The following is a 20,030-nucleotide window of genomic DNA, read 5'->3' as shown; positions in this document are numbered from 1 at the left end:
GATGCAGTGACAGACATTTAAAGGGATATTTCAGAATACATAGAATAGATACATTCCAATGAAAGAGAAAAATTCCAAGGGGAGAATCCACCATCCATGGTGAACTAAAAAAAGTTAAAGACAGTATCAAACTTAAAGAAAAAGCATATAATTGCGCAAAGATGAGTGGTAGGTCAGAAAGTTAGACAGAATATAAAGAACAACGAGGATTGACAAAAAGATTGATAAGGAGGGAAAAATTAGAGTATGAGAGAAAGCTCGCAGAGTAAGAGTTTCTAAAGATACTAGAAGAAGAGTTAACAAAGTGAGAGTTGGACCTATAGAAAGTGAGCCAGGGGAACTAATAATGGAAAATAAGGAGATGGTGGATGAAATGAACAGGTATTTTGCACCAGACTTCACTATAGAGGATACGAGTAACATCCCAGGAATAGCTGTAAATCAGGAACTGGAAAGGAGGGAGGAACTCAGGAAAATAACAGTGACCAGGGAAGTGGTACTTAGCAAACTGTTGGAGCTGCAGGCTGACAAATCCCTGGGTCCTGATGGACTTCATCCTAGAGTCTGAAAAGAAATGGCGAGTAAGATAGTTGATGTGCTGGTTTTAATTTTTCCAAAATTCCCTGGATTCAGGGAAGGTTCCATTAGATTGGAAAATAGCAAATGTAACTCCTTTATTCAAAAAGAGAAGAAACAGAAAGCAGGAAACTACAGGCCAGTTAGCTTAACATCTGTCATATGGGAAATGTTGGAAGCTATTATTAAAGATGTTATGGCAGGGCACTTAGAAAAATTCAAGGCACAGGCAGAGTCAACATGGTTTTCTGAAAGGGAAATCATGTTTAACCAAGCTACTAGCGTTCCTTGAAGGAGTCATATGTTCTGTGGATAAAGGGGAACCGGTGGATGTACTGTACTTAGGTTTCCAGGAGGCATTTGATAAGGTGCCACAGCAAAGGTTACTGCAGAAAGTAAAAGCTCATGGTGTAGGGGGTAACATATTGGCATGGATAGAAGATTGGCTGGCTAACAGTAAGCAGGGTACCCATAAATGGGTCTTTTTTCTGGTTGGCGGGATGTGATGAGTGGCATGCTACAGGGATCAATGCTAGGCCCTCAACTTTTTACAATTTATATAAATGACTTGGATGAAGGGATCGAAAGTATGGTTGCTAAATTTGCTGATGATGTAAAGATAGCTAGGAAAGTAAGTTGTGAAGAGGACTTAAGGAGGCTACAGGGGATATAAATAGGTTAAGTAAGTGGGCAAAGATCTGACAAATAGTGTATAATGTGAAGGCAAATATGAAATTGTCTATTTTGGCAGGAAGAATAAAAAAGTATATCATCCAAATGATGAGAAATTGCAGAGCTCTGAGATTCAGAGAGATTTGGGTGTCGTAGTGCATGAATCACAAAAGGTGGGTATGCAGGTACAGGAAGTAATTAGGAAAGCTAATAGAATGTTATCATTTATTGCGAGGGGAATTGAATATAAAAGTAGGGAGGTTATGCTTCAGTTGCACAGGGTATGGGTGAGACCACATTTGGAATACTGTGTACAGTATTGGTCTCCTTATTTAAGGAAGGACATAAATGCATTAGAAGCAGTTCCGAGGTTTACTAATACCTGTAATGGGCAGGTTGTCTTATGAGGAAAGATTGGATAGGCTAGGCATGTATCTGCTGGAGTTTAGAAGAGTAAGAGGTAACCTGACTGAAACATACAAGATCCTGAGGGGTTTGTAAACTGGCTGTGAAGTGGATGTCTCCTCTTATAGGAGAATCTAGAACTAGGGGTCACTGTTTAAAAATAAGGGGTAGCCCATTTAAAACAAATGGGAAAAAAAATTCTGAGGATAATGAGTCTTTGGAACTCCCTTCCTCAAAAGGCAGTGGAAACAGAATCTTTGAATGTTTCCAAGGGAGAGGTAGGTAGATTCTTGATTAAACAATGGGATACAAGGTCACTGGGGGTAGGCAGGAAGTTACAGTCAGATCAGCCATGGTCTTATTGAATAGCGGAGCAGGCTTGAAGGACTAAGTGGTCTACTTGTGAACCTTGTTCGTATGTAAAATGAAAAATGTATATTAGTATTACTGAACAAATACTCGCCAGTATAATTAAATCATTAAATACCAACATACCTTAGTAGTAATTGACTTTATCTTGCCAAACAATGATTTTTTGCTCATAAAAATCAGATCATCTTCCAGATCTTCACCTTCCATTATAGCACAGCTATCCACTGCTGGCAGTTCACCATCCTTAGCATTGGCATTCATCACCAGTTTGGAGTATTTGTACTCTAACCTAAACATAATTCGAGTACAAGTGTGGAATGTATATAAAAATCATACTTTATATAGCTTTTATAACTTATACCAAACAATACTGCTTAACCATGAGTCGTATTGGAAATTAGACATCTCTCATTACAGTGTTTTCTAATAACATTGAAGGCAAATATTTTATATAAATTAGGAAATTACAAGCAGCATGCAATCTTTCTGTTATCCTACTTAGAATTTTTGGATTGAATGATATTTATTTATTGAAATCTGTACTATGTTAAAGCAGCTGATTATAACATTACATATATGAGAGAGCCTAACTCAAGACAGTGACTTAACTGTTCAAATCATTTAATATTTGGTATTTGATACTCCTGGCAGATACTTTGTTCAATAGTCTATACCATACCAAAGAACATTTACACAATTGGCTTATTCAATTTTTTTGCCACTACAGTAGCTGATTATCTGTATCGCTTTCTTATAATGTTCCTGTTCCATGCATTACTTTAGCCAAATCAAGCCAATTACCAGATATATGCAAATTTGTTATTAAAATGTTTTGTGAGATTTGGGTTTATGACATTTTCGATGTCTGTAAATAAGGAAATCAATCATGGAGCAATTCCCAAATAGAAACCCTAAGATTTACAGCACAGAAGGAAGCTAATTGACCCATTGGATTTGTACTCTCTTTGTTACAGCCCTCAAAAACTAATTCTGCTGCCCTGCACTTTCCCCAGCCTTATAATTCCCTCGGCTTCAACTGTTATCCCAACTTTTCTTTAAAATGCAACGGTCTCTGCTGAAACCACTTACTATGACAAAGTATTCCATGCTCGATCAACTTACTGGGTAAAGAGATTTTTCCTAATTTCTGACCCCTCTCAGTGATTATTTTAAATTTATGACCTTTCATTACTGGCCCACAGGTCAGAGGAATTTTCTTTTTCCTGTTCAGTCTATCAAAACATTTAAAAGCTTTAATTTAATAACCTTTTAGTCTTCTTTGCTTCAGTGGAATTAGTCCCAGTATCTCAAGCTTTCTTTTCACTGTAATTTCCCATTTCTGGCATTATCTTGGTGAATTTACACTGTATGCATTATATGGTTTTAATGGGGCACCCAAAACAACGCACTGTATGTTAGTGGTCCAATGATTGCCTGGTACACATTTATCATCACATTATTGCTCTGTACTCTGTTTCCCTATTTATAAAATGCAATTGGGACTTTTTGTCTTAATCTTCAGGCATTTGCATTTTCAAAGAAATATGTATTTTTCACCGCTCTATATAGTCCTCCACATCTTTTGAATGTAAAAGCCTATTCCTCATTTTTCCTTACAAGCTCTAACCTTCCTATTCCTTAAATATGGCTAATATTTCGTACTTCATCGATTTCAAATTTGAAGATACCCAAATGAAATCTGTTATCCTGTTTGGTAACTTTTCAGCCAAGTAAAATTGGACCACCTTCTTTTCTTACCTCACTGAACGTTGCCTTTTCTCCAGTCTAGCACCTTTATCATAGATTTTTCATTGGCCTCCTTTATTTTTACATTAAACCTAGCTATGCTTTGACCATGATTTCTCAATTGTTCCCCTAATTTCATGTCAATTGTTTATCCCACATTATTTCCCATAGTAAGATAAGGACTTGTTGGACTAGAAATATACTGATCTAGGAAGAAGTCTTTCATGTGTTCTTAGGAATATTTTCCATTTTGAGCATTTGCATTACCTTTATTCAAATGTACCTTGAGACAGTTAGAATCGCCCACAATTACTTCTCTGTTCTTGCCTAGTGCTCTGAACAAATTCCACCCCGCCCCCACCCCACCCAAACATCTAATCTCCATTGTTTGGAAGCCTGTAACACAGAATTGTCTTTTTCCCTTCCTATTCCTTAACTCTAATGCTGTTAATCTGAAAACATTTAACAGAAGTTTCCTAAAGAATAATGCTTATTTACTCACTTCTGATTTTTCTTATAAAAGTAGCATGTTGTAACAATTAATAAGCAGGCTGTAAATGTCCCTGTGATTATTCCAATCTTCAAGAAGAAGTCTACTGACTTGCATGTTGTCACCTTTTGCTCTGGCAATGCAACACCTTCTTTACAAAATTTTGGCTCCGACCACACATAAGTAGTTTTCTGCAAGCAGAAATGGCAAGCAACAGGTATTACAAATAGTGTTTATATTATCATCTCAATAACTTACCAATTTAAGTTTTTATTAAATAGGTTCCTATAATGTTTCTCACTTCAAGACAGCATTCTCCAATGCATTCGCATAACATTTTCTATCACGCAAGTCAACAAGGGTCTTGCTGAGCAATATTGGCAACTGTACCCAAGGGTGTCAAATTTGACGTAAATGTTTGCGTATGACATTGAGGAATTGGACTTAAGTACCCAAAATCATTTCATGTGGGCTTCTTTCAACCTGCAGATCCTTTTGTCTGACCAGTTGACACATCATTTTAACTCTGGACCCAGAGGTGAAAGGCCTATGTCTAACCCATTGCAATATCTCCTTAAAATATTAAGTTCTGATAATAGGATACTGCAGTTTGTGTTTGGACAACACACTAGACATTCAGTGACCATATGAAATGGGCGCTTCATGGGAGGCTTGGTCACCACGCTAGGTTCTTCATGTTCAGATACTTGTAGCGAATGGCTGCTCTATTTCCCTCTGAGTGCTTCTTTCAGCTGTGCTTCCATTCAGGTCACCCAATCTGCTCCCTGTTACTGTTTGGCCAGGGACCCATCATTGTTTATAAGAGCCATTTCAATTGACCTGGATATCCCTCCTAATTAGCAGGTGCTGAATGAGGAGAAGCATGCTTCACAGTTGTAATTTCATCTTCATTTACACTTACACTCATATAAACAAACAAAATACATAAAATGAAAAAATGAATACCCTGGCTAAATAAACCACAACCGCCACTGGATCAGGACCCAAGAGTGCCTCAGCATGTCTCCACAACAAAATTATTCTGTCCAATTCTAAATGAAAGTGGATACCTCTGACAAAATTTTCACATGAAGACCACTATTCCCTAAGGAGGTTCTGACAGAACCTTCCCCTGTCCTGCAATGAGATCGAGAAGCCATTTCCAGAAAGGGGAAAGCTTTGTCAGTGGCTGTCAAAATAACCAGTTATTTGCCTTTTTATGCTTCAGGCCCCATTCGACCCCTTGATCCTGCTCCCCCATTCAATGAGGTCATGACTGATCTGATTTTGGCCTTAACTCCACTTTTCTGTTTGCCCACCCCCCCATCCCCCATAACCCTTGACTCCCTTTTAAATCAAAAATCTGTACAACACAGCCTGCAATATATTCAATGACCCAGCCTCCTCTGCTCTCTGGAGAAGAGAATTCCAAAGACTATTGACCCTTTGAAAGAAGAAACTCCTCCTCCTCCTCCTCTCAGAGTTAAATGAAAGATTTTTCTTTTTAAACTCTCTGCCATCAAGTGTCAGCGTCTGCTTCTAGTTTTTTTGCTGCACCAGACAAGAGCACACTTACTTCAGTCAAACTTTATAACTGGAACATCAAACTTATCACATGTAGAAAGGTGCTTATTTGAATGGTTTAACCATTAAGCCCTTATTAATAGGTTGCTGAATAAGAATATGGCTGACGTGTAAAAGTAACATATTTATAGAAAATTAAAATTTGATAGAATAGATAAGGTTTCCTTAAATGTATTAACAATATTTAATAGCATATTTAATATAAAACATCCCTTAAGTGTTTTGCAGAGACATAAAAATAAATGGGCACTAAAAGAATGAGATACAAGGAGAGATGATCAAAAACTTGATCAAAGAGGTGGGGGTAAAGATGAAGTAGAGTGGTGGAGGGAATAAGACAGTGAATTATAGTGTACGGGGGCAAGGCAGCTGATGCCACAGCCGACAATGATAGGGAAAGTGAATGCACGGAAGGCTGAACTTAGATGAATGGAGAGTTCAGCTGGTGAGGTTGGAGGTGTGGGGGTGGGGGGGAAAGGGTGGAAGGCATGGGGCAGGGTTGTAGGATTGGAGGAGGTGACAGGCACTGGTGAGGCTATGAAAAGATTTAAATGTGAAGATGAGAACTCCAAATTGGAGTGATTGGGTGACCTCAAGTGAATATAGATCCTCAAAAAAAGAGAGGTGATGGGTGAACAGAATTAGATGTCTCAAATAGGATACAGGCAGCTGTATTTTGGATGAGATGAAGTTTACAGAGAGTGGAGGGTGGGAGGGCACTATTGGAATAGTTAGGTCTTGAGGTGGCAAAGGTATGATTGAGGATTTTAGCAACAAATGGGCTGAGATAGGGTCAGCTTGGGGTTCAATAAGAGACTGAAGTTGCAAACAGTCAGATTCGACCAGAGGTAAGGGCCAGGAAGAATAGAATTGATGGTAAACAAATGATTCAAAACTCCTGAGCTGATATGGCTGACTCAATCACTGCATTGGTGAGCAGCTAGAGATGTTGACCACCTGGGATCACAATGGGTATACTATCATTTAAGCAATCCCACTGCCAGGTCCTTATAGTCTTGTTGGCATTTACTGCCATGAACAAGAATTGTCTCCTGTTCTCAAACAGCAAATTATTTACTGTCATGATTGAATTCAAACTGTTCACACTAGGAATGGTAGGGCTAGACAATAATTGTCCTCTCCTCCTTTTGACCAACAAGAAGGCATTTAAGGTGAGTCCGTATGCAAGGCCACCAATCACAATGGCAGTCTGCATCTCTGGGAGGTAACATTGAGTTTCTACTTAAGGATGGGGGTCAGAGATCACGTCACTCACAATTGCAGCTCTACAGTGAAGGTGGAACTGCTCTCCATTTGACTGCTTCCACAGAGCCAGTGTAGCCAGTTCCAAAGGCCACAGCCAGAAGGGCATGGCATCGCCTGGAAATGTGGGTGGACACGTATTGTCAGGTAGTGCAGCCAGATTTGCCTACTCTTCTACCTTTAAAAACTCTATGTGAGGAAAGATCCTCTCTAGTAAATTCACTATCCCATGATCATGGACACAGCTAAAATATGGCAGTGACAAACACTTGGTGAAAAGCCTCCTGACCAACTCAACTGAAGCTCCAGGAAAAGAAAGCAAAAAATCATTCTGAAATGGCATCAAAATGTTAGCATAGGGTTCTTTAAATGTACTTCCATTAATAGCACATGCTCGAGGTGCTCATTTTATATGGGAGGTGGAGGTAGATGACTGACTGCTCAAAATTGAGAAAATGTGGAAATGTCGGGGACTTAAATAATATAACGAACTGCAAATGGACAGATAATTCCTTACCCAAAAGGACAGATACTTCCTTACTCAAACAGAACACTGCATGGGAGCTAAATGGGAGGAAATATGGCAAAATGGATCTCTACGCATTTTTCCTATGGCTGGTGCCTATTAATTGGGCATCACCAATTGGAAAATCTACCCTGGTGTTTTTCTACGAGAATTAAATGTTTACTGGTTAGCAATTGGCATTTCAATTCATCCACAATGACGGAGCAATTCCACTTTGATACCTGAATTCCATTAATACAGGCTCCCACTATCTTGTGGTAATCGCTCTTTGAACAAAGAGGGCAGGCCTCTGCTGTTTCCCACAGGAAGTGAAAGGTACATCCGTCACATGTTCCTTCTAGGCATTTTCTGTCAACATGATAAAATCATTAGAACAAACATTAAGAAAAATATTTTACACAAGTGAATTGTGATAATTTTCACCCGCAAAACAGTTAACTTATTTGGTGACACCACCAGACAATTAACACACATTGTTAATTATATATTAATTAGGAATTTAATTGTTCTAAGGAAGTGGACATTAACTGCGGATTCACCTGTTTTCATATATATATATATATATATATATATATATATATATGTGTGTGTATATATACATATATATATATATATATATATATATATAGATGCAGGATGCAGGCTGAAACTGTGGTTGTTGGATTGGAGGTGCACAATATGTAATCTGTGTCTCTGCTTTTTTTTTAAAAGAGTGCCTGTAAGTGCATCACAGACTAGACTCCAGTTCTATTCTTCACTGTCTGGCTATCTGAGTTATAACACACAATCATTTGGAATCATTGGAGTAGATTTTCCGATCTACCATGTGGGTATAAACTTGAATTGCAGATCGTTGTCCAATATAGAAACCAGCCAGTTTCCACTGCCATTGAAGATTTACCCAGTCTCTCAGTTTGGTTTTCAAATGTGGCCTATTTTCATATATTCAACGCCTAAGATGAATAGAGCTCCATTTATTTAAGCAGATCAATATTTTGTCCTTTTTTTTTGTTCATAAATCTCATTCCTAACATTTCCTTGAAGTTGACACATTTGAGAACTTAGATCTGTGCCATTTAGCAATCTTGAGTCAGTCTGAACAGGATTTATATTAAAAAAATCCTGTTCCATTCTGAAGTTGCCACTAGAGGTCACTTTAACTGAAGCCTGTGACTGTCTCAAGCTGATAAGCTGTTTTATTGATGCTGTGCTTGTAAGTTATATCTTATCACTTCCAGTGCATTAATTATACAATTGAACTCAATCTTTAAATTTCCTCTTCCCTGTTCAATGTTCTGCTCCTGTTGCTGATTATTAAAGTGACAATTGTGAAGTACCAGTTTTTCCCCCCAGGGCGAAACATCTCATCTGAGCATTCACAGATTCATCATTAATACTCTGGCTGATAGGTCGTCATCCACCACCTGAATACAAACCCTGTTTCATTGTGATTTGGAGCAAGCACTTCAGTTGCTATGATACAGAGCAGTAAATGGTATACTCTTTTTACATATGAATGATTCCTCATAAACAAAATTCCCTTTTCACACATCGGTACCTGGGCAGCTGAGAATTGATGGTTTACTGTTGGTGTTTTTTTTTAAATTTAACACCCGATTGGATCAGGAGATACAATATAGTGCATGTTTATTAAATGTCTGATTTTGAGGGTTAGGGTGCTTGCAGCAACCTTTAAAAATGTTATTTAAGAATCAGAGGCATTACCTTGGCACTGAAATGACTCCCGAGCCAACGTTTGCAGGGCTGCATCTCAATCTGACTGTGGATGCTCTCCCATTCTTACATGTCTGAGTTGATTCAGTAGACCTACACAATACAAACAAAGTCTCATCCAATTAAATCTGTTCTGCAACATGTTACTGATGAGCTCAGATTGAGCAGTCATTTGGAAACATGACGTGAACCAGTGGCAGCACTAAGCTAACAGTTGGAATGGGAGTTGGCAGAGAGCTTACACAGTGCAATAAGTGCTGCACTCCCAACATATTCAGATGTGTACACAGTCACAGTGGGAAGCGTGGATGTAGACGGAAAAGGAACAGAAAACCTTGAGTGATTGTATATAAAGTATTCCTCCTTCATGTGCTTATCCAGCTATCCTTTTTAACTTCACCTATGCTATGTGCCTGAATTACTCTTGTGTGGTAGCAAGTTCCACATTCTGACCACTCTGGGTTAAGAAGTTTATCCTGAATTACCTACTGAATTTAGTGGTAACTATCATATATTTATGACCACTAATTTTGGATTCCCCCACCACTGGAAACATTTTCTCTATGCTTACCCTGTCAAACCTGTTGTAGGGTGTTGGATACTATTTGGTAGGTTTTAATGTAATCTTTGTAGTCTTAAGTAGGTTAACTATATGTATTTATTACCTACAAGAACTATGTACAGTAAAGGAACTGTCTCCAAGCTTGCTTGTGCACATGGCTCTGCCCAACACTCGACTGACCCCTAGGTGCAGGTCATGTGTTCTCTTACATCACTGTGGGCGGTACTGTACACTGGTCCTGCATGTCCTATATGTGCCAGACCCTTATACTACAAAACCCTTTCATAATTTTAAAGCCTCTGTTAAGACACCCCTAACTCTCGTCTTTTCTTGGGACCTGGAATTCCCCACCAGAAAACACTGGTGAAAGCAGAAACAATAACAGCATTTAAAGAGAAATGAATAAGTATTTGAAGTTTGTTTTTAAAAAAGAGTTTGGTAATGGGGCACGACAAAGTGGATAGCTCTTCTAGAAAGCTGGCAAAGGCCTGAATGTCTTCCTTCTGTGTTGTAAAATGCTTTGATTCTCTGCTTCCTCTGAAAATCAGCAAAGAAGGTGATTTTCCTTTGGACTTCTGAGGTTACTGTTCTCATATCACATCACCGTTTTGAAAAGCATGTCACCCAAAGTGAAAGCATCCATGATCTTTGGCTATTAGCAGATTAAACAGCCAAAGCCATTGGCTTTGGTTATACCTGCCTTTATAGACCAGCACAACAAGATAGCCCTTTCTTACCTGCATGAGTCAGAACCAGCACTCTGGCTCCTCCTGGCGCCACATTAAGGTAACTTTTTTTTAAAGCTTACCTTAATGGTAACAGCCTCCAACCGCCCCTTTAAGAACTGCTGCTGGTTAGGCCATATGTACATCAGGTAATCCTGAATATGCAGGCTCAATGCCTGCTGCATTCAGGCAAAAATAATTTCTGGATTGGATTCTAAAACAAGGGCGAGGCCCCTTATTCGCAAATTCAAAGATCCTGACCCTTGTTTAAGGTGACTGCCCGGGATGCCTCAGCAGTGCGTGAATCAATAGGGGACAGGGACACATTCAGACATAGAAGATTGGCAGCAAATTTGAACTATTTTGCACTTATCTTCTGCCCTGAAAATGAGTGCAATGATGCCCAATTCTAGCCCCATTATTTCTGTGAAACTCAAATTTAACAATTCTCTAAGTAAACATAAATCATTTACCTATAAAAGAAGATTATATCAGGCAGTGCTCTATCTTTTTCAGCAGGAAACAGGTCAGCGTCAGCAGTGATATTATCCAGTGTTTTTTGAATGGTCACTCCTGAAATTATGAAAGAAAATGTCTTTAAAGTATTCATTTTAGGACCAGATACTGACGACTGGATGGGATTAATTTGTCATCAGTGAGAGAAAAAAGTTTTGTATTTTTAAAATAAATCTAACTCAGAGTTATCTAAGCCAAGTTCTGGGACACATTCACCATACAGGCCCTTTACTGCAAAGATGCCCCATGATTCTTTTAACATTGAATTTTCCTTGATAAAATGAAAGATACTAAAAATGATTATTTTCTTAGAAATACTGCTCCTAAGTCAAAGTTTATATTTGGTTTATAAATACATTGATTATTAGAACAGAAGAAGGTAGGGTAACATCCTCCTTTTGTACTTCAGGTAGCAGTTGTGTAATGTTGTAGTGTTGTGTGAAGTGTGTTGGGAGGCAGACAATATACTTTCAGTTAAATATTTTGGCTATTTAACCTGTCATAATCAGTTGTAGGGATGTTGGCTCCTGATAGGTTTATAATAAAAATGACAAGGTGTCAGAAAATCCAATGCATATTTAAGCATATATTTCAATGTTCATGGTATTTGAATTAAGATTTAAAGAAGTTATGCATTTCAAGATAAAAGACACTTTGGCATTAAAATAAAATAAATGAGTTAAGATAATGGGCAAAGAAATTTCAAATCCATACATCAGCATGTGTTTAAGTTCCAACAGGCTAACACCTGCAGAGTGTAATTCAACACTTTGATCTCTTCTAGATGACAATGTGTAAAAATATGTTGTCTTCTGCAGCATACAATAAAATAGATTGAAAGTCTAATAAATAAAATCTGCCAAATAAAATCATGCCTATTCAGCTTAAAAGCAAAGCCTTTGTTCTTATTCATTTAACATCAGGACATAGCTACAGCTCATGATTACCTTTACATTTCATCTGTAATCCAACAGACAGTAGCCCATCACACTGATCTGCATAATTTTCAAAAGCTTTATGATCCCATTAACATATCCATTCCAGCAAATCATTGTGATATATATGCATGATATAAATGTAGCCTTTCAGAAAACACTCACCTATCAAATGATCTGCTAAATTGATGGGATGGGATGACATGATAGTCCTGAATCCTGTTACATCTGATGGAACGAGTGTAGACTGGCAGATATAAGATGTGACAACTCTGGCAAAGCCTTCATCACGATCGATGGCACTTTCAACTGTTACATTATCCACACAAGAGGCCAATTTCCTTCCCTTGTGAAAAACAGTGCAAGTATTTAATAAATGAATGCGGTTACTTGTTTTGTAGAAGTGAAAAAATAAAATCATTCCTGGCATCAAAGGGTTTTCATCCCTACCTGATTTCCACAGAGACCAATATTGAAATAGTAGAAGTATCGCACTCCTTTTGGAGTGAAATGAGGACCACTTGTAAGTGAAGTTGAGTCATTGAGAAGGCTGAAGTCATACTGCCAAGTCCTACGTTCTTTGTGATATACAAATTTGCAATCGTTGTAACAGAGAGTGTGGTTCTGAGAAAGAGACGTCCATGAAAAACATCAACGTAGAGAGATTTCATTTTTATTTAAAACCATTAAAATCATTTTTATTTAAAACCTTTCACATTTCTTCAATAAATCTTCACAATCAATAAATGACTTCCAAAATGTAGTCAGGTTGTTATACAGGCAAATGGGACAGCCAACTTAAAAAGAAACAAGGTCCCACATATGTCAATCAGATGAATTGACCTGGGTAACTTGCTTTTGTGTTACTGGTTGAGGGATAAACATTGGCCAGAATATTAGGAGAATTCCCCTGCTCTTCTTCCAATAATGGTGTAGTATTGACAACATTGTCCCAAATGGGAAGATCAAGTACTGTTTCTGATATTGGTGGGACTGAGGAGCAAGGGTCGAGAGAAGCCGGGGGGTGGGAGGGCCAGGGATCTGGGAGGGGGCCCAGAGAGTTGTGTAATTAAAACTACATCAAATGAAAAAAAATTGCAAAGAAACAATCCTTACCTGACATTGAGCTGAACACAGACTCAAAGGGCATGGCTCCAGCTTGTAATATTCAAAGGGCTTCCCTGGCAATGTGCCATGCTGCTAGACCTCTCCACTCACTTTGCCACTGGCCCAATGTTGCAGCCTGGACAGCAAGTTTCTGCTGCAGCCTACAGAAAAGGGAGGGTCATACTTTTTCATGCAGTCAGCTGTAAACGCCTCCGCTTCACTGCTGACCGCAAGACCTGGACCATTGCTTCTTTTGACTTTCAACCTAAAGAAGCGGCAGGTTTGAATACCGATTTAACCTACCCACTTCCAACTTTAACAGAGGCAGGACTGGGGCTGGGGGTAAGGGCGATGTAGGTGACCAACCCACACACAGGAGGTGGGTTGACAATTTAATTATTATAATGAAGCTGCATGCCTCATTCTTATTCAGTTTTAACTCTGGGCAGCTGGGTATCCTGGGCTTCATAAAACCCACTTCCTAAAGGGAGGCAAGAACTGCTGGATCTAAGAGGTAAGTGCCTGTCCACTTACCAGCTGGATTCAGCATATCTGCCTCATCAATTCCCCCATATTTGGACATTGTACCCTTCCAATCTCCCACCCAAGGCCTCCGACCATCCACCCCACTGCACCTGGTATGAAAAAAAATATAGGCCTCTGATCTCTAGCCCGTGTCCTTCCTGGCCTAATTCCTCTTAGGCCTCCACCCATGGTCTCCACTGCAAGTGGAGAAACCCTAGCTTCCGTGTTTCCCATGCTTTACCCTACCCTTCAGTTCCCAGTTGGTCAAAATGTTAAGATTCACCACATCAGTGCTTATAATATGCTACTCCCTCACTACTGTCCTGAAGAATCAGCTAAATCATGTGCTCCAATCCCTGGAGTGGAGCCTAAACCCACAAATTTCTGACTTGGAGAAAACCACTTAACTTCAATAATTGTTCCTAGATGCAAGATATTCTTCACAGCAAATTTCACATCCATAGACTACTTTGTTTATGGAACTTGTAAACAAAAACATTTTTTCATGGTATGTATGATGAAAAGGGTGTTCTAATGATCAAATTTAGATATGTGAAGTGCAATACGTTTCTTCACCTTTGCACTACTCCCTCTGTACCTTTTGGTCACCAGAGATGTAAAAATACAATAACATTTTCTCTGCCGGAAGGGTCCAAACATCGATTTGCCGGAAAGTTGGCCGTGGATTTGGGAGGCAACAACACATTCAAGGACTTTGGAGAGGAAAGAGATGTTGGAGATTGTCCTGTAGTTTGCAAGGATAGTGGAGTCAAAGGTGGGTTTTATAGAAAGGGGTAATGATGGTAGATGTGGAGGGAAGGTGGACAGTGCCTGAAGAGAGAGAATCCTTAAAAACATCAACTAACACTGGCTACACTTCAAAAATTATTCATTAGCTTAAAAGCACTTCAAGATATCCTGAGGATGTGAAAAGGCACTATAAATGCAAATTCTTTTTTATTTCCCCTGAGTATTCCTCTCATATTTCTTCTACGTTCCAAATGCACAATCTTACACCTTCTTTCCACTGCTCAGATCTCCAATGTGTTGAAATTCTGACTTGTTGCAGATCCCATCTGATAATCTCCCAAGACTTCAAAACCTTAACACATTTCCCTCCGTCTTTCCTACCTCTTGAAACCTTCAGGCTATTAAAACCCATGGCATCTATTATCTCATCATTATCTCCTAATACACCTCATTTTCTCATTTTGTCACTTCAAACCATGGGCATTCACCTTGGTTTATTTTTTCTGAGCAAACAGTTTATATATTGAATTTTTAAGTGCCTGAAACAGCAGGGTCAGTATAACTGCTTTGTTTCTGCAGTTACTACTTCATACTGTAGCACAAAAATGAAAACTCTGTGCCCATGTGATTAATTGTTGAATCATTTTTGATCTTCACAAATTATATTGTTGGGAGAACCATATCTTCACGAACAGGATTTTTCCTTCAAAATTTAGAAGGACATTGCGTTATCTGGACCTTTGGGTGCTGACCTGGCGTTTTCATAAAAAGCTCATAAGTTCACCTTGGAACTGTCAACAAGCATGCCTTTTCCAAGAAATCACCTGATCAGCATGGTACTTGAGAGGCAGGGGTGGGGGGAGAAGAGCTGTGTGTTTGTTTGTATTGCAATTACTTTAACGGGTGGGGTAAAAAAAACTGGTTTAAAGGCAAAAAAACTTGTGAGTTACTGGAAACCATATGACAGGGATCAGCTTTAAGTTTTGGACTTACGTTTTTGAGTTCAGTTGGTACTAAACTGAGAAAGTAAAAGCTGCCCAGCTTGCCTTCTTGCCTTGCTTGAAATAAAGTGGTTGTCAGTCTCCAGCTAAGAATCCTCAGCTCAGTGGAGCTTGTCTGTTTTTTGGAAACCTGAGAGCCTGAGATGAGGGATTAACCTGGCTGTATTCTCCGCCATGCCGAAGCTCTGTTGGTGAGAACCTCCAGAGATCTACCAGGACCAGCGGCCCATCTTCACATGAAGGAGCTTCAGATCGACAGCATTGAGACCCTGCAAACTTTATCCTTTATTTTATAATGCATATCCTCTAAAGCCCATATCTGCAGAGAGACCCTATCTGCTTGTCCTTTTTTTCTGTATGTGTGCATGTGCGTGCTGGGGTATTTTTAAAATGGATAAATAGTTATACTTCCAGAAGAAGTTTTGCTTAATAATAAGTCAATCATTCAGAGTTTATTGAAAAAAGTCTGGTTAAAGTCTCTTTTATTCTGGGTCTAACAGTAGCAAATGTAAATAATTGGCCATTTTGTAAACTAATGGTGTGACCCTGTGGAGTAGTGGAGCTAGATAAACTGCACATTCCTCCAATCCCGGTCATAACAATATAAATAAGGTGTTGGATAGAAATGTTGTTATTGTAGCTAATACATTTTTACCCTCTCTCCCATTCTCAATCTCATAATCGCCTCGTTTCCCCAGTAGTCTCCCCCACCCTTTCTCCAACTGTGAAGATGTGCAACCAACTTGCTCTTGGACACCTGATGAAACTGCTTTGATACGATAATGAATATCCAAATTCCCCTCCCTCCCCTCCCACGGGGAATGGATGTCGCCTCACTCAGTCTCCGGAGTATGTCGAGATCACTGGTAGAGGATGCTCTGACATTCCATGTTACTGCAGCTCAATATACTGACATGTAATGTCGGGACTACGCTTACTGCTTTGCTATTGTTAGATATATATGTAGCTTGGCAACCAGAAAGGGAAATATTTGGAAGCCCCATTTGAAAAATTGGTCATCGAGGTTGTTGAAAAAAAATGAGAAGCAGCAAAATTAAGGTGCTTCTATAAGAAACAGAAGCCAGCCAGGATTAAAATTTGATTTTTTTTTTAAAGTCAGCCACCTTTTCAGTTCAAACACTGTGGCTAAATTATAGGGAGTTATTTTAAGTTATATCATTCTGGGGCCTTAGTGCATCTTACACAAAGTGCATGGGCTAGCTGACCTCATAGGTAAGCACTGAGTGTACTAGGTGGATGGTAAACCTCAAATCCCCACACCTATTAATATGGTGCTCCTACCATCAAAGAATAGGCCTCAGGGTGCCAATAACTCACTGAATGAGGCGCATTGTTTTTTTTCCTTTCTATATGGATGCCATTTGAGTTTCAGAACTGGCAACACATTTCCAAACATACATCATTCTACAGCACAAAAGCTGTCTACATTACAGTATTAATTTAAAAGTGGGGGTGCTCTTCTGAGAATTGGGTTAAGGCCTATTTCTACGTCTGTCAATAGCTATCCTATGCAATGCCAGGCCTGAAAGTACTTAATGCTGTAATTGGGTATTATCATATTCATCAGTGTTGATGTCCCACACATATTTTCATCCACAAATATAAATAACAATGATTACCAAATTATTTTGGGTGCCAGGTCCACATGGGATGCAAGACTCCTTTCCATAGTGATGATGTGCTTTGAGGTGTGTAATTGGTGGACATGACAGGCATTTATTGGACTCCTTGTCTATGTACTGTCCTGATGCACATGATACACAAGATGATCCTGAGGAGTTCAATTCCATCGCGCATGGTACACAGTATGATGAGACCCCTCCTATGACATTGGTCACATTGATGGAGTAAATTTTGGCAACATCAGGTGAATACACTCGACTCTGAAATATAGAGGCCATAACTTAAATATCTACTAGCCTTTATTAAAATGGAACACAAGGTGCTTTGCTGCTGTGCAGAAACTTCATAATATTGGATATCTTTTCAAATAAAACAGAGAGAGTAATTTTTACCTTCACAAACTGGGAAGTAATCTGGCAAATTGAATTGCATTCCCATTGTAGGGCACAGTTGATTTTCATCTCATTAAAAAAGGTTTTTCACAAAGGAATAGTTGCTACAGCACTTCTGATTCATTCAATAGGCATTTATACACGCAGATGCACACATACACGCATGCGCATGTGTGCATACACACACACACACACACACACACACACGGACACACACCTTAATGCTCATGGTGGTGGGTCCTTTCACTGACTAGAGAGCTGGTGATAGACAAGACAGCTGCGACCATTCCACCCCTGTCCCCACCAACCTGATATAGTGCCACCCAAGCACTTACCTTACTTGGAGTCAGGGTTCTCATCATCCTCATAGCGAATTTCCTGCCCCTGAGAGCTGCTAGCCAATCAGGAGGCTGGTAGCTCCTCAGTATCGGCAGTGCCATTGAGAGTGTGGCCACTGCTGGTACTACTGGATGCCCAGGCTGTAGGACCATCTTTAGAGCCTGGAGTGAAGGCTGGTAAGGCGGGCTCACCGGGGCAGTCAGGAGGGCCCAGGCGAGGAGGCGGAGAGGGTTCATTTTTAGGGAAGACGGGAGTCTTTACCTTTGGGTGGTCTATGTCTCTGGTGGGTATCTCTGTTGGACTCCACAAGTAGAAGGCTGCAGGCATACCTGTCAGGGTTAAGTGGCCACTTAATGGTTTCAGTTATCTTGTGCATGGAGTCTGTTAACCTCGGGAGGCTGCTGCGCTGCAGCAACCCCCAATGTAGGTTTCAACTGAAAGCAGGGTCTTTTATTATAGGTTGGATATAGACTGAGTGTGATATCTGTCCATGCCCCGCAGGGGCATGATCTTTATAAAGTATGGATGTTTTTCTCCAATGAACAATTGTATGGAATTAAGAGGCCACCATGGATGGCATGTAAGTGGGAAAGTCTCAAGCTCGTTGAACTGAATAGCTTGGGACCCTGTGGTATCTGTCTGCACCACCTGTGGGAGTTTGTAAGTATCAATGTCAGCAATTCCAAGCAAATAACATTTATTAACAAGGTAAAACTTGTTCAGCACTAAATAATATTGGATAATGTCAGTTTAAAAAAGAGATGATGCCAATATTACATGCCTGCTACATAGGAATGCACTTTGTAACAATCCAGTATGTCACATAGGCCTGACCATTATCATTGTCCTGGTTCTGGTGAAAGTTAACTTGGGGATGAATGTTGGATGCTGGAATGACAGATAATAATACAGCGTATGAAGACACAGCAAAGCAATGTCCCTGAGGTAGCATGCTATCCCAACTGCAGAAATCATTTATATCCAGACTAAGCAAAGCAGAGCTGAATTCTACACTTGAATTCAAGTTTCTCCATGATTTTTTTTTTCATAAGACATCCTGATTTTTTTTTTTGAATATATGGGGCAGAATTTTGAGATCAGCAGGTGGGTGTGGTCGGTGGGCCCAGGAGCAGCCGGGAAACAGGCTGCCGTCTGTGATTGGCCCCCGGCCGCGATTTCATGCTGGCGGGCCAATTAAGGCACGCACAGCGTGAAACGTGCCTCCCCACTTGTCAGGAAGGGCCCAGTGAGGACGGGGGCATCGGGTCCAATGGCAACCTAGCGGCCGGTTTAAAAATGGCCCAGGCAGCCCCAGGAACACTGCCACAGAAGAACGTCTGTTCTGCATTAGCAAAGTGATGGAGTTGAGTGCGGCTGGAGACGCCAGGCTGGAGGGAAGGTCAGGTGGGCACTCGGCTCCCCGCTTTTTGGATGAGCGCCTCGTGGTCCTCCTGGAGGAGGTGGCCGCCAGGAGGGACACCATTGTCCCCAGAGATGGGAGGAGGAGGCCACAGCACCTCACAAAGAGGGCATTGGAGGAGGTGGCAGTGTTGGTGAGCAGCCATGACGTTGTGCGGTGCACGTGGGTGCAGTGCCGGAAGATGTTCAATGACCTGCTGCGCTCAGGAAGGGTGAGTATCATGCTGGCATGGGTCAGTGTGCAGAAGTGTTAAGGTGTGGCCGTCCCCCTGTAGACCTCAGGGGTGTTTGAGTCTGAGTGCTAACTGTCATTGACGCTGGGGCTGGCCAAGGGGTGAGCCCAGGTGGCTTGAACTGAGTGCCTTATGGCTCAAGGGCTGTAACTCGGATGTGCCCTGCGAGGTGTTCCTCAGCTGGGGTTGGCCAGGCTGCAATGGCGCTGCAGGTAGAGAGTGGACTAATCAATGCTCCTCTGTTCTTTCAGGAGAAGACAGGCCATAAACAAGCAGAGAGGTCACATACAGGCAGAGGTTCGCCCAACCTGCTGCTGCTGACCAGGTTTGAGCAGGACGCCCCAAACAAAGATTAAGCTGCCAAGTGCCAATAAGCAACCAGCTGTAAACTATCTCCAAGGCTCCTCACAACTCAGGCTGGCAATACTACTGACCCTTTTTATCCCACATTTGGATGAGGTTCAGCAAATTGTCGGTTGCCCGCCTGCCCATTTTGCCTGTGCGACAAGTGCCA

The 20,030-nt window shown here is 40.5% G+C and overlaps 1 protein-coding gene across 1 annotated transcript in view; it reads right to left on the bottom strand.

Moving 5' to 3' along the window:
* Positions 1 to 20,030, bottom strand: part of elapor1 (endosome-lysosome associated apoptosis and autophagy regulator 1) — a 121,417-nt gene that overhangs the window by 19,416 nt on the left and 81,971 nt on the right. The window contains exons 14-21 of the mRNA XM_078546589.1: positions 17,130 to 17,393; positions 12,557 to 12,730; positions 12,272 to 12,452; positions 11,129 to 11,228; positions 9,360 to 9,461; positions 7,856 to 7,982; positions 4,274 to 4,452; positions 2,149 to 2,314 (exon numbers count right to left, since the gene is read on the bottom strand). Of these exons, the coding sequence (XP_078402715.1) occupies positions 2,149 to 2,314; positions 4,274 to 4,452; positions 7,856 to 7,982; positions 9,360 to 9,461; positions 11,129 to 11,228; positions 12,272 to 12,452; positions 12,557 to 12,730; positions 17,130 to 17,393 (1,293 nt within the window). The remainder of the gene's footprint in view (positions 1 to 2,148; positions 2,315 to 4,273; positions 4,453 to 7,855; positions 7,983 to 9,359; positions 9,462 to 11,128; positions 11,229 to 12,271; positions 12,453 to 12,556; positions 12,731 to 17,129; positions 17,394 to 20,030) is intronic.

This window comes from Cetorhinus maximus, chromosome 8 (genome assembly GCF_964194155.1).
Source record: "Cetorhinus maximus chromosome 8, sCetMax3.hap1.1, whole genome shotgun sequence".
In the NCBI taxonomy this organism is placed as follows: domain Eukaryota; kingdom Metazoa; phylum Chordata; class Chondrichthyes; order Lamniformes; family Cetorhinidae; genus Cetorhinus; species Cetorhinus maximus.
Note: the sequence above shows the minus strand (reverse complement) of the source record. Positions and strands in the feature narration are given on the sequence as shown.